This window comes from Aptenodytes patagonicus, chromosome 2 (genome assembly GCF_965638725.1).
Source record: "Aptenodytes patagonicus chromosome 2, bAptPat1.pri.cur, whole genome shotgun sequence".
NCBI lineage: Eukaryota > Metazoa > Chordata > Aves > Sphenisciformes > Spheniscidae > Aptenodytes > Aptenodytes patagonicus.
Window position 1 is genome coordinate 52,904,658 of NC_134950.1, and position 12,523 is coordinate 52,917,180.

The 12,523-nt window shown below is 35.2% G+C and overlaps 1 protein-coding gene across 5 annotated transcripts in view; it reads right to left on the reverse strand.

The window, feature by feature from the left end:
* Positions 1 to 994: 994 nt before the first annotated feature.
* The window catches only part of RBBP8 (RB binding protein 8, endonuclease), a 46,914-nt gene continuing 35,385 nt past the window's right edge, over positions 995 to 12,523 (reverse strand). For all 5 annotated transcript variants that reach the window (XM_076329847.1, XM_076329849.1, XM_076329846.1 and 2 more), the window contains 6 exons: positions 11,968 to 12,082; positions 10,898 to 11,068; positions 10,225 to 10,294; positions 9,132 to 9,228; positions 4,315 to 4,456; positions 995 to 1,702 (listed from right to left, as the gene is read on the reverse strand). In XM_076329847.1, the coding sequence (XP_076185962.1) occupies positions 1,605 to 1,702; positions 4,315 to 4,456; positions 9,132 to 9,228; positions 10,225 to 10,294; positions 10,898 to 11,068; positions 11,968 to 12,082 (693 nt within the window). In that variant the 3' untranslated portion in view covers positions 995 to 1,604. The remainder of the gene's footprint in view (positions 1,703 to 4,314; positions 4,457 to 9,131; positions 9,229 to 10,224; positions 10,295 to 10,897; positions 11,069 to 11,967; positions 12,083 to 12,523) is intronic.

The window sequence follows — 12,523 nt, forward strand, 5'->3', positions numbered from 1 at the left end:
TTTCTAATTTTCAGGAAACTAGACTTACCTTGGCACGGATTCTTTGACTACCTGCTCCAAGAAATGAACTTCTACAGTGTGTAAACATTTATTGTCAGCACACGTTAGTATATATGGGAATGACTAAAGATTTTCATTGTTATTTGGCTTCATGCCTTTGCTATTCCTTAGGATATATCCTTATGAAATGCTAAAGCAAATCAATCAGCTAAGCAGGTAGGATGGGGACAGTGCCTAGTGATACACCTTCTATTTTTCTGCAAGGCCTGTGATTTCAACCTAAAAGGATTTTGTGCTACTTAGTGTTACAATTAATCAAATTTTTTTTAGTTTTCTTTTTAGGCATATGCCATAACCTCTCCACCAGCAGAACCTACCACCACTCCTATATAACTACACCTGGAATTAAATAGTCCTATCCACCAAGTTTTTAAATACATACCTTTTTATACGCACACATACATATATATAAAGTACAAGAATAGAAAGTACAGATACTTATATTTTTAAATTTATTTTTATTATTAAAAATAAAAGTATCTGTACTTTCTATTCTTTTATTTTGGTTTAAGACATTTAAATAGTTGCTTGCTTTATGATCTCTTTTTAAAGAAAATTCTCACTGGCTGAACCTAACTCTGATTGTACGCTGCTTGAACATTTTATTCTATTCTAGAATGCTGTTTTATTCTTAGGTATCTTATAGTGATCTTTGGCCTGCCTACCTATGTAAAAGCATTACCCTGCCTCTGTGATACTGCATGCTTTTACTCTCCAAATACAAGTATGAAACTATATCCCCTGCTACAAAAAATTAATTTAAATTAATTTAAAATACCTCTGGAGAATCCTTCATAATCTACTGGACAGCAATGGTCATCACCTAGGAGAACTCTGTGCACAGTTGTCATCCAAATTTAGAAATAACAATGCTTATCTCCTTATCAATAAATGAGACAGATATACAAACAGATCCAAACTAAGAAAAAAGTATTGGATATTCTAATTTAAATGCTGAGGAAACCATGGTGCTATATGTTTAACAAAAAATTTAAGACAGACACTTAGACTACATGGTTTTTATACCTCCAAACTATTAACAGTAGATACCTTTCATATTTAATACAGCTTTATTACAAGTAGATATAACCATTATTGCTAAAAGAGAAAGGCTATATAAAAAAATCCAGTGCAAAATAAAAGCACCCTACAAAATCTGCAGTTCTGTTCCCATTGACAGGCATTTAGACCTCGCAAGAACAACTGATTTCAGTGACTTCAAAGCAGTTACTCACTGACACAAAGTTCAGACAGGATTTGCTGGAATTTTAGCTGTTGACTTCAAAGAAAAAAAATGGGAGACTCATTGTCTGACAGGTGCAAAAATTAATACAAAATGTATTAACACAATATGAAACAGACGTACATTAAATAGTTTTGTTTCCTGGTACATCAAATTACTTTTATAAAATTTACATATTTAATGAAATGATTTATCTATCATTGTGGAAAACACAGTTCTTTATTTCAAGTTTATATTAACTATAAATATCTAAGGACAGGAAAGATACTCTTCAAGTTGGCGTGCCTTACTTCCCCATCCTTTATGTCTTCTGCTCTTTGCCTTTTGGAGAAAACATTACAGCATAAGGCTGCCGTCTTTTTGGACGTTGACAGGGAGCAAGATCCTCTTTAATATATCCTTAAAAGAATAAGAACAGATCTGAGGTAAACCATACAGTATAAAAACACGCATAACTTTAGTTTCATTTTTTGTTTACCCTCAAAAAAATAACTTGTGAATTTTTTTCCTTTTATGGCAACTGGTTCTCACTTGACAAAAAGTTAGAGATCCCAGAGTGCAATATCGTTAATGAAAACCCTCAGCTGCCTTCTAGTAGATGACTGCATAGTAATGCAATACAGACAGATAATACTGAAGAAGAGAATGGAAGCTATGAATTATTCATCTATTCAAAACAAAATTGCGTTTTTCATTGTCTTTCCTACAGAAGATTTTACCTAAGAGTAACAAAGCATGTAATTACTGCAAATTCAGTTGACTAATAAAAATCACTTTTTAAAATGTATTTCCTAGTCATACACAGGAAACTTCAGGCACGTGTGCTTTGTGGGTCTAAACAGTACACCCCTCTGTTTTGAGGGCATTCTTATTTGTTAAAGACTTGTCCATCTGGAAAAAAAACCAAACATCAACCTATGGATCAAACATGCTTTGAAAGCTCTCTGATAAGAAAAGTATATAGAAAATTTCTATAACATGCTCAACTTAGCTAACGCTGATAGTAAGCAGACATTTTATGCAAATCAGTTACAGCACCTGGCTTTTGTCAAACCCTTACTGTTTATCAGCACTAACATCCGCTGAAGTGAGAGTAGTAGATTCCTACTTCATAGTTGGAAAATGCTGTCTATGCAACTCAGTTATTTAAAAAACAAAAATAACACAAACCACAATTGGTTCAATATACCAATAAGAAGTAGGAAATACATCCTTTGTACCCCATTACTTCTGAGTGACAGCTGCAATTGCTCATCATGGGAACTCTCTCTGGTATTTTGGTGTTCTTGCTGCACTCTTGTATAATATGGCTTTTTACCAAGAAAGGGCTGATCTGAAGTCTGCCCTTTAAAAAATATGCTGTTGAGGACCATTAACAACTGAACAGCTCTTACTCTAGCAGAACAAGGAGATAGCCAAGAAGCTAATTTTAACGAGGTTGCAAGCAGATTCCAAATGGGTAGTAACAGACAATCTCCCTAACAGGATATCTCGATCACCTGAAGTTATAAATGGACATGCCTAGTTTAGACCAGCTTTCTCATCGGCTGGAACAGGTAAGAGGCAACCAGGTTGGAAGAGGAAGGACTACGATTTGTTCATCTTGAAAGATAATGATCAAGACCCAAAAGGTGGTTCTAGAGTGGTGAGAACTCTCTCTCATTACTTAAGGTAAAGGAGGAATGGATTAGCCTCAGCCAAGCCCTGTCTAACTGGATACGCAAGAGAGGAAAGAGACTACTCACAAAGGAAGCAGCGATTCAGCAGCGTTCCTGACGTCCTGGCTAGCTGGACTGAGGGATTCACTTTCCTTTATGTGATACCAGAGACAAATTGATGGAAAAAAAAGAACCATTTTCCTGAAGCCTAACCAAGCCCAAGGAATCTTAACAGCCTGCGAATTCTATGACTAGTTTAACCCTTTGCAGTGGATATTTAAGAAGGGGGAACTTGACTAGGGCCTCAAGAGCAAATCTGACATTTGTCCCCCACGATGAGGGCGAGGCTTAAAGTTCTGAACACCGTGTTTGAAATACACATATTTCTTGGAAATACAGCTTTAAATTTAAATGAACTCAACTCACTATATCTTGATTAAGCAGTATGATTTGCACTATGAAAGTTAGGTAAGTCCCTAAAAATCAAGGCTCCCTGTTCTGAAAGATTAAAGATGATACTGCAACACTATCACACAAGAACACATACACATCTCTGGCTACATTTTCCTATGCCTGACCTGGAACTGTTACAAGAACAGATAAAAATAAGTGAAGATTAATGCTTCACAGCTAATAACATACGCACAAATAAAGATTAAGTAACTCAAAGAGAGTTCATATAGGGCTCCTTACCTCAGGGTTTCACCACTTCTGAAGAAACGTATATATAGTACACTACAAACTCACCATATTTTAACATCATTAGTAAAAACTCATTTTTATACCAAGCTCTAGGGTTTAGAAGAATTATTTAGGAAAGAACAATCTTCTGCATGAAGTAAAAAAGAAAAAACCAACCAAACCAGCTTTTGAGTGTCACTAACAAGCAGGGTATACGTATTAAAAACTATTTAATCACACCCTACCTTCAACATTTCCATTATCATGTGGTATTATGGAGCTCTAAAGATACAGGCAAAGGACATCAACAGTGCTGCCTGTCTCTCCTCAGTAAGTACAATCTCTCAGCCTTTGCCTTTGAAAATGCTGACCCAATTCTTGCTTTGGGTCAAAGACATGTAGGGTTTTAAGTTCTATGAAAAACCCAATTATTTCTGCCTTCTCTATCTAGGCTCTAAGAAAGTCTCCTTATATTCCCTTCTTCTTTGTAGTACAAGAGCTGCTAAAAAAAAGACAATATTTATTCAAAATAATGGCTGCTGATAAGGAAACAGACCTCAAGAAGACTGGGTGAGAAAGGCTGCTTTATGAACTAGAGATAATTTCAGGGAACCATGGGGGGGGCAGGAAATCAGCTTTAAAAAGTGCTTTGTAAGCCTTTTTTGCACAAACCTCTTTCCATACAAGTTTGGGTGGAAGGAAATCCCACCTCCCAGAAGTTTTCAGGAGTATTTGGAGGAATGTATCGAAATCTGTGTCTTGAACAGGAAGCTAGTTTCTTTTCTCTCTCTTCTTCTGGAATGTCTGCATAATACTGAATGTTAGGGAAAAAAAAAAATCCAAGTTAACAAATTCATATGTATAGAGCAACTGCTTTACACAATGACATTGTCAATCACTGTTTATTAACACGTTATCTAAAAATAACGGTGAGGATAGCCAAAAGTAGAGATTTGTTATCCAAATGACAAACACCTGGCCATTATCCTAAAAGCTTACTGAATTTACAGATTAAGTTTAACCTTATGGTGGCAAGTTTGTTAGCTTTACATCTTTTAACGTACCACAGGTACAAGGTTTAGGCATGTGTACAATTACTTATGTCAACAGTTTTACTGACTGATTTTACAAAGCTAAGTAGCACAGGTGTTGAAATAGATGGGAATTTTCTAATAAACTAAGTTTCAGCTTGCATTTACAAATAAAATAGAAAAGTGAAAAAACGCACTACAAAATCCATGCTGCAGAATTACGTCTACATTTACAGTAGTAACAGCAAACTTAAGTCAAAATGCTTCCTACTTTATTACCCTCAAATTAGGAGTAAATAAAGAGCTAGTTTAACTAGCTGACTGACACTGGGACTCCAGAAACTATCTGCCAGCTGGGCATTCTCTAGGGTATATAGTAAGTTGGCTAGCTACTCTTTCATCCCTGTCAGCTGTACTGGGGACTGCAACAAGAAAAGTATATATACTCTCCAAACTTTTTTGCTGGGTGTTCCCATGAGTAACATCATAGAAAGATAGGGCTTTTTTCATGCAGTTTTCTACTGTTTTAGTTTGTGTGTCTAGTTAGCATCTCCTAAAAATAGCAATCTGGCACTTGGATATCATAGAGTACCAAAATATTTTCAAAGTGAATGCACTGTTTGATTCAAGTGGCAAGCCAACAGTCACCATCTGGATTGCACAAGAAACCTAACCCTCATAAGAGCGGCAAAACAATTCTACTGAAATGACAGTGTTACAGTTCAAAAAGGCAAACTGAAGTTTAAAAGCTCATTCAATCAGCTGGAAAGTGATCTAGACTGGGGAAATCAAGAAAAGAATAGAATATCTCTGTCAATAGACATTACTTCCTGTCTCCATCTACGGGTAGGATTTCAGAAAACCTACTTACTTAGAATCATAAAGTACACTAATAAATTCCTTTTTTCCTACTAGATGGCAGACAAAATATAAAATAGGCATAAAAATCCTCCTCCAAAAAATCATGAGAGATAAATACCAATGATTGTATAGCAAAGAGTAATCACAGCTCTGAAAATGTCAGTGACAAAACTGCATGAACTAGGAAAAGTAGACTTGTTTCATTTTATGATTCTGTAGTCTGTGGGAACTGCAACTCTGCCTGAAACCAAGGTACATTTTCTCTCCCCGCCCCCCCCAAATCAATTCAGATTTCTTGCCATTCTACAAAGTGTGACACCAGAACGTATTCTTCTTTCAAAGCCCTTATTAATACAGGAATCTGATCTAGTAACATGTGGGTCTCTCCTGGTCAAGAACAGAGATTCAGGTTGTTAGTAGGTTGTACCCAAAATTTCAGATTACTGGTCTGTCTACTACAAAGTCCTGGCATGCAGGATAGAATAAACTGCCAGTTCCAAAGATAATATTCAGGAATGGTTATGAGCCCCTAGTAAAAGGTTCTTCAAAACGTATTGAGTGTAAGCCCAGGACACTCCCACACTCTTGACAGCAGAACCCCTTTCAGTCACTGAATTTGGAGACACTTAGTTTGAGAGTTTGCCACTGTCTTATGCAATGTTCCCTTAAACAGGAAAAAGCCTATGCTAAGACCAGAACTTAAGTGGATATCAGTAGTTTGGGGATTGAATCAGAGTGGGGTCACTCATGCAGCTGGACTTCAGAGACCCAGCTGGAAAAATGTCTGTGTCACTCAGCTAAAGGTCTAGAGACTAATGAAAGAAGCAGAACAGGTAATTATCATCTAGTACACATCAATTTTCACTGATAAAAGTTAAGAAATGACATGATGTTAAGTCAACAAAATTAATTATAAGAATTCTACAGTATCTGTGTAAACCAAATAAGATTAATAGCTGAGTCTCATTTAGGGATAATTAGCAGTGCACCTTACATTTGTCCTTTAAATAGCCTGGAATTTTAGAAATCGGCCTACTAAAAGTTTGCAGTGTGCTGCATTTTTTTGGAATTCAAATGTTTATGATTGGTGAGGAATATTTATGGATCACACAATGAAAAATACAGTACAATTTTGTAGGAACAGAAAATAAAAAGACCAATGAATAATCAAGCTAAGTATGTATTCAAAAGAAATTAGAAAGTAACCTTTTATTTTGGCTTGTTTAGAAATATATTAGGGTTGACAAAGAATGAGAAAGTTACATATATGTCTGCTAAACAGCAAAAAAACTCTCAGCTGTTTTCTAGATTGATCTCACTACCCACAGCATTTTCAGCCCACATGAAACATTCGAGCTAGGCTTTTCCATGTGTGAAAAGATACGCAAAATCTCATCCTGCGGTATCTGCACTGTGAAAGAATCGTTTACAGAACTCTACAATTTTCAGTCTCAAAAAAAGAACAAACCCTTAAAGTGTTCCTCTCATTAGTTTAGCACAAAGTTACTTAAGAGTAATTTCTGTAATCTAAATATATATAAAAAAATCTGATTCTCCTACTTATCTAAAGCATAGCTAGACTTAATAACCACACTAACAAATGTTACTTTTACAAGCTACCAGTAACTCCTGCATACAATCTTTCTCTGATTGCATCGCAAAGTCATAACAAACCAAAACAAGACCTCTGATCAAATGTTCTACATTGTAAAGTAAATGAGTTCCACAAAGTTTTAAGATAAGGACTTATAAAGGACTTTGATATCAGTCTGCTATGGCATGTGCAGAAGTTAAATCTCTCACATCTTCTCAAAATGACAGATAACTCTCCCCACTCTCATACTGCATGCAGCACATGGCCAGAAACAATTTACTGATTTCTACCCGCTCCCTAAGCATTTCCTTAGGCTTTGGAGACTTCAAACCCGTATGACTAATAAGTAAGCCAAGACTTTTTTAAAGCATCATTTATGCTTTGTCTAATACTCCCTTTTTCCATAGGCATTTCATTCAAAGCTAGTTTTATTATGGTACAGTGACACAGCCAAGCATTCCACACATTCCAAGACATTAATCTTGAATGGCACAGACTTAAACCCCCCCCCCACCAAACCAACAAACCCAAACTTTTTTAAAGTTTAAGGCAGAAACCTGATATTGTAAAATTGGAGCTGTAAATGTTTCCAAACACCGTAGTTACCACTCTAACTTGCCAGAAAGTAACAAGAACTGGATTTACGGAGAGAAGATCTGTAGCTTACAGAGACAGGAAATTAAGCCACTCAACACATGTCTCTTGGGCCAAGAAATAGACTGAAAGTTTGGGGTATTTTGGTGTTTTTTGTGTCGTCCACCCCCCCCCCCCATCTTGTTTTCTTTCAAACTTTTAAAATCAAACATATTTTTGAAAATGGTATTTATAGTTGACTGTAAAACTTAATTGTTTGTATTTAATGAGTTTTACCAAAGCTATTTTTCAGGAATGTGTTTTTGTTAAAAATATACTCTAATAAATTTCGTCAGCTAAGTAAACGTGACTTAACTACAAAGTGAATAGCAGAAGAATCTATGAAAAATGTTGGTTCTATGGTGTGGAAATTAAGTGAAAAGATTCCAGAGGATCCATCATTATTCAGTCATTAATCAATACTTCTGGCGAGCCATAATGTATAAGATCATCGCCTAATTAACTCCAGCCTGAAAGTTCATTAATGAGCAAATGAAATATGTCCTTATTACACATGTAATTACTTCAGTATTTTATCTCTATACCAAGTATCTGAAAGAAGTTTAGTAACTCGAAAGGGAGGAAGAAAGTGTAATGTGAAACCTAAAATTTCATAGTTTAACCTGCTAATATAAACATTTTTGCATGCATTTGCACATATATACCCATTGGCACCTATGCTGGTGCAATTATCTGAAAACACGGACACCCCAGAAAACAAGAAAAAAACCTGCTAATATAAACATTTTTGCATGCATTTGCACATATATACACATTGGCACCTATGCTGGTGCAATTATCTGAAAACACGGACACCCCAGAAAACAAGAAAAAAACCTGCTAATATAAACATTTTTGCATGCATTTGCACATATATACACATTGGCACCTATGCTGGTGCAATTATCTGAAAACACGGACACCCCAGAAAACAAGAAAAAAACCCGAAACCAACCAAGATATATCTATATATAGATACAACAGGACATAGAACTTACTTATTCCAGTACCTGTATATTTCAGTAGAGCTTTTGAGCTAAAGTTTAGAAACTTGTAATCATTCTTTGACTAGCTAATGTATTTGTTATTGACAAAAATCTTACTGGAACCATGATGTAAGAAGTTTCTATCCTTATAGAGATACACACAAAAAAATTAAGACTTTCTAAGTTATATGCAGTTACTACAGTTAAAAACAAACCAACCAACTCAAAACTTGGTAAAACAGCTTTGGTAAACACTTACTTCTCTGCTACTGTAGGTACTGATGATGATGCAACCAGTTTCATAATTTCAACAGCACTTTAGCACTTAGATACTAGCAGAGTTAGAAGAATGGAAGATTGACCAAATTTTAAAGCACTACTTACTATTTCACATTCCTTACAAGTATGGCCAAGCAATTTTTTTCTTTCTTCTTTTTTTCGAATAACCTCAATATGAGGAAAATCTAACACAGTATTCTTTCTGAAAAACAAAAATGTTTTCACACGATAGCACATTTATTTCTCCTACATGTCTGAAAATTTTCGGTTTTTAGAACACAATGAAGGAGAGTCTCAAGAAAAAAAATATCAGAAAATGCCTGCAAAACCCAATCATACTGCATTTCATAGCTGAATAGGACTATTTTTGTAACTAAAACAGTTCCAGTATTTTTTAAATGTAATATGATCTTTTACATAACCAGAGATGTGCATCTCCTCATTATGGCTTTTCATAGCGTGAAAATAATTCCTAGATCAAAATTACTCAAATATAGATCTTGTGTAGAATATTTATTTTGCTGGCGACACAGTTGTGCTTGTACTGATTTCTGCAAGAGGAACGTATGTTGGGGTTCAAGAACAGAACAAACAGATTCTTTTCAACTTATCTGCTCACAAAACACTAAGTAAGTTTTCCTCTACAAAGAAAACATACGCTGAGGTAAAAAATAAGCTAACAACTATTTAACTGAAGGGGTCGGTATCATTATGAAATGAAGATTCAGACTACCAACGATGATTATACAGAAAGGCAATAGAGGAAACACTAAGAGGTACAATTGTTAAACATTACTCCTTTATTGCCCAGAGGAAGGGGCAAAAGTGCCAGAGAAGGAAAGGTTTTCATTTGTACAAGCACCCAATAGGCTCTTTGCTCAAACTCATGCATGACCACATGCCTGTAAGAAACAACATGGATTACAGAAGACTGCATTCAATAAAACTATAAAAACCAGAAGAGGCAATCCCTTCTCTTCAGCAAATGTGATAGATAGGCATCTCAATGCGTTTATTCCCCGCCACCCCCACCCCAGCTTTTATCTAAGGCTTTTATCTAATCCACTAGAACTTTTACCTGTGCATCTTCAGCTGCTAGTATGTTACGTACAAACACGTTTATTTTATGGAAGAACAAGTTCCCTACAGGGAGGATATAAAGAGCCTTAAAATGCCTATACAGAACAAATTAAATTACCTTTCATCACTTTTGAGATAGGGCTCCACAAAAGCTTTCTGCTTGGCTTTATCTTGTTTATCCTCATGTTCTGTAAATACACAGGCAAAACAAGAAATTACATCATGTAAGGTTAACAGACTGCCTGGAGAAATGTCTGTAAAATTATTAGCCAGCTATTAAGAACTGCAAAAATGCCATGTACATGCAGTCTGAGACAACAGATTCAAACAGATACTAAAAATAATATAGAACTGATTGAACCATTGATCAAAAAGCATTACTAGAGTAGAAGGAAAACAGCAGTGAGACAAGTAAAAAAGATAAGCAGAATAGCAAAGGAAAGGTTGCTTAAAATATAAGATACTGCGAAACCTTTGATAGAACCTAGGAAGCAAGTAATCTGCAGCCAAAAACTGGTGTCTTCTGTAAGAGTCACTTTGCTGTACAGCTCCTATGCCAACTTCTATTACACATCTCATATTTGTGTGGTGGCTATAAACAATGAACTACCAAAATAATTTTCATATTTGTTTATGTTATGTCCTTACAATGAATAAATTTTCCCATTGAATTTATGAAAAATGAACTCATGGTTTATTTGGCATATTTGTTCCTAGAGAACAGAGTCTGATTTCAAATCAACTTTCGTAGTTTAACCAGGCTAATAAAGACAGAACAAATTATATCCCACTCTTTAGCTTCTTGCTTGCTGCTGTTATTCCCTTATCCTGCTCTTCATCATGAAGAGTTTCTTTTTGGTCACATGCAGAAGGACTGTCTTCTGGTAGGCAGGATTCATATTCTTCATAGGTTGTCCGATCAAACATTTCTGCTAAGGTATCATTCTTTTTTTTTTCTCCTCCTATTATAAAAAAGCATAATGAACATCCAAATCATCCTCTCAACAATTTAAGTCAAGAAAGTATATTTTGATTGAATGTGTATCAGAAGAACTAACATTTACTTCCTGCTCCAGTACTGCTTAACTCAACACCAGCAATATATTTGTTTCTGCAACTTCTCTGTCAATCTTTTAAATGTGGACACTGCTCATCTATTTTTCATAAAGATACCTTGATTCAATTTCTAAAATTTAATTACTAAATCACCTTGATATACCTTTAACCTTAACACTGGATACGTGAAATTTTTGTCCTTGTAATTATGGAGTTATCCAAGCAGAAGGAAATACTTTCTGTGGGTAGGAGATAAACTACAGAAACGTGATCAAGTTGCAACAGCTTAAAAAAAACCAAAACACACCATTAAAAGTCACTGCCCTGCAGCCATGATTCACCACATACCATAAATTAAATGTGATATAAACACATTCGGATTTAAGTATACCAGTTCTATTTATATGCCATTAAAAATGAAATTAGTCTTCCCATAGAAAGTCTGATATGATTACATAGAAAACTTTCAAAGCTGTTTGTTGTAAGAGTGATTGCCGCAGGTGAGATCAGAACTATTATATGGTCAAGTATTTAACTCTTTAAGCACTGTAAAAGTATAGCTACTGGCTCTATCTCAGCACAAATCCTATCATTTTCTTACTAAGTTAAAAAAAGATCAACAACCACCACTGATTCTACTAGGCAACAGACTGACCTTTGTAACCTACAAAAATACATCAGTGCTGTTTTACTGCAAACCATCTTCTACTGTCTATTCGTACAGGGGAAAAAAAAATGCCCTTCACTCTTTCCTCCTCCTTGTCACAAAAAAACAGCAAACCAAAGGGGAAAAAAAAAGTCTTACTTGGACTGCTTTCCTGGTTTTGCTCTTGATTTTTCATTTTTAACAGCACACTTTCACTAACATATGTATAATCCATATCAACAACTTCCCCTCCGACTCTTGATTGAGAACCACCCTAAATAAAAAAACCAAACATACAAAATTGCACTCAGAAGCAACTGATGTAGTCAGTGTCATTGCTGTATATCTGAAACGCTTTCGCAACAGCTACTGGCATCTTTTTGGACACTTTTATGATGTTTTTTCTGCAGTAATGTCTGTGTAATAAAGATGTAAAATCTAGGTAAGAGAATAACATGTTTTGAAATTCAAATGTGAAGCATTTATCTGGTGGATTACATTACTTGACGGGCAAGAAATGCCTTAAAAGTTTTCATGTTAAATTCTACAAAGATAAAGAGTAACAATGAAACATATAGAAATTAAAACCTGGTCAAATTAATACATTTTAAGATAGTCTTTAAGTGAGACAAAACAAATAGAGTTCAGGAAAATTCTCAGAGATCCTAATAACCAACCTGCACCCAACTCAAAGATAGATAATAGTCATTATTTC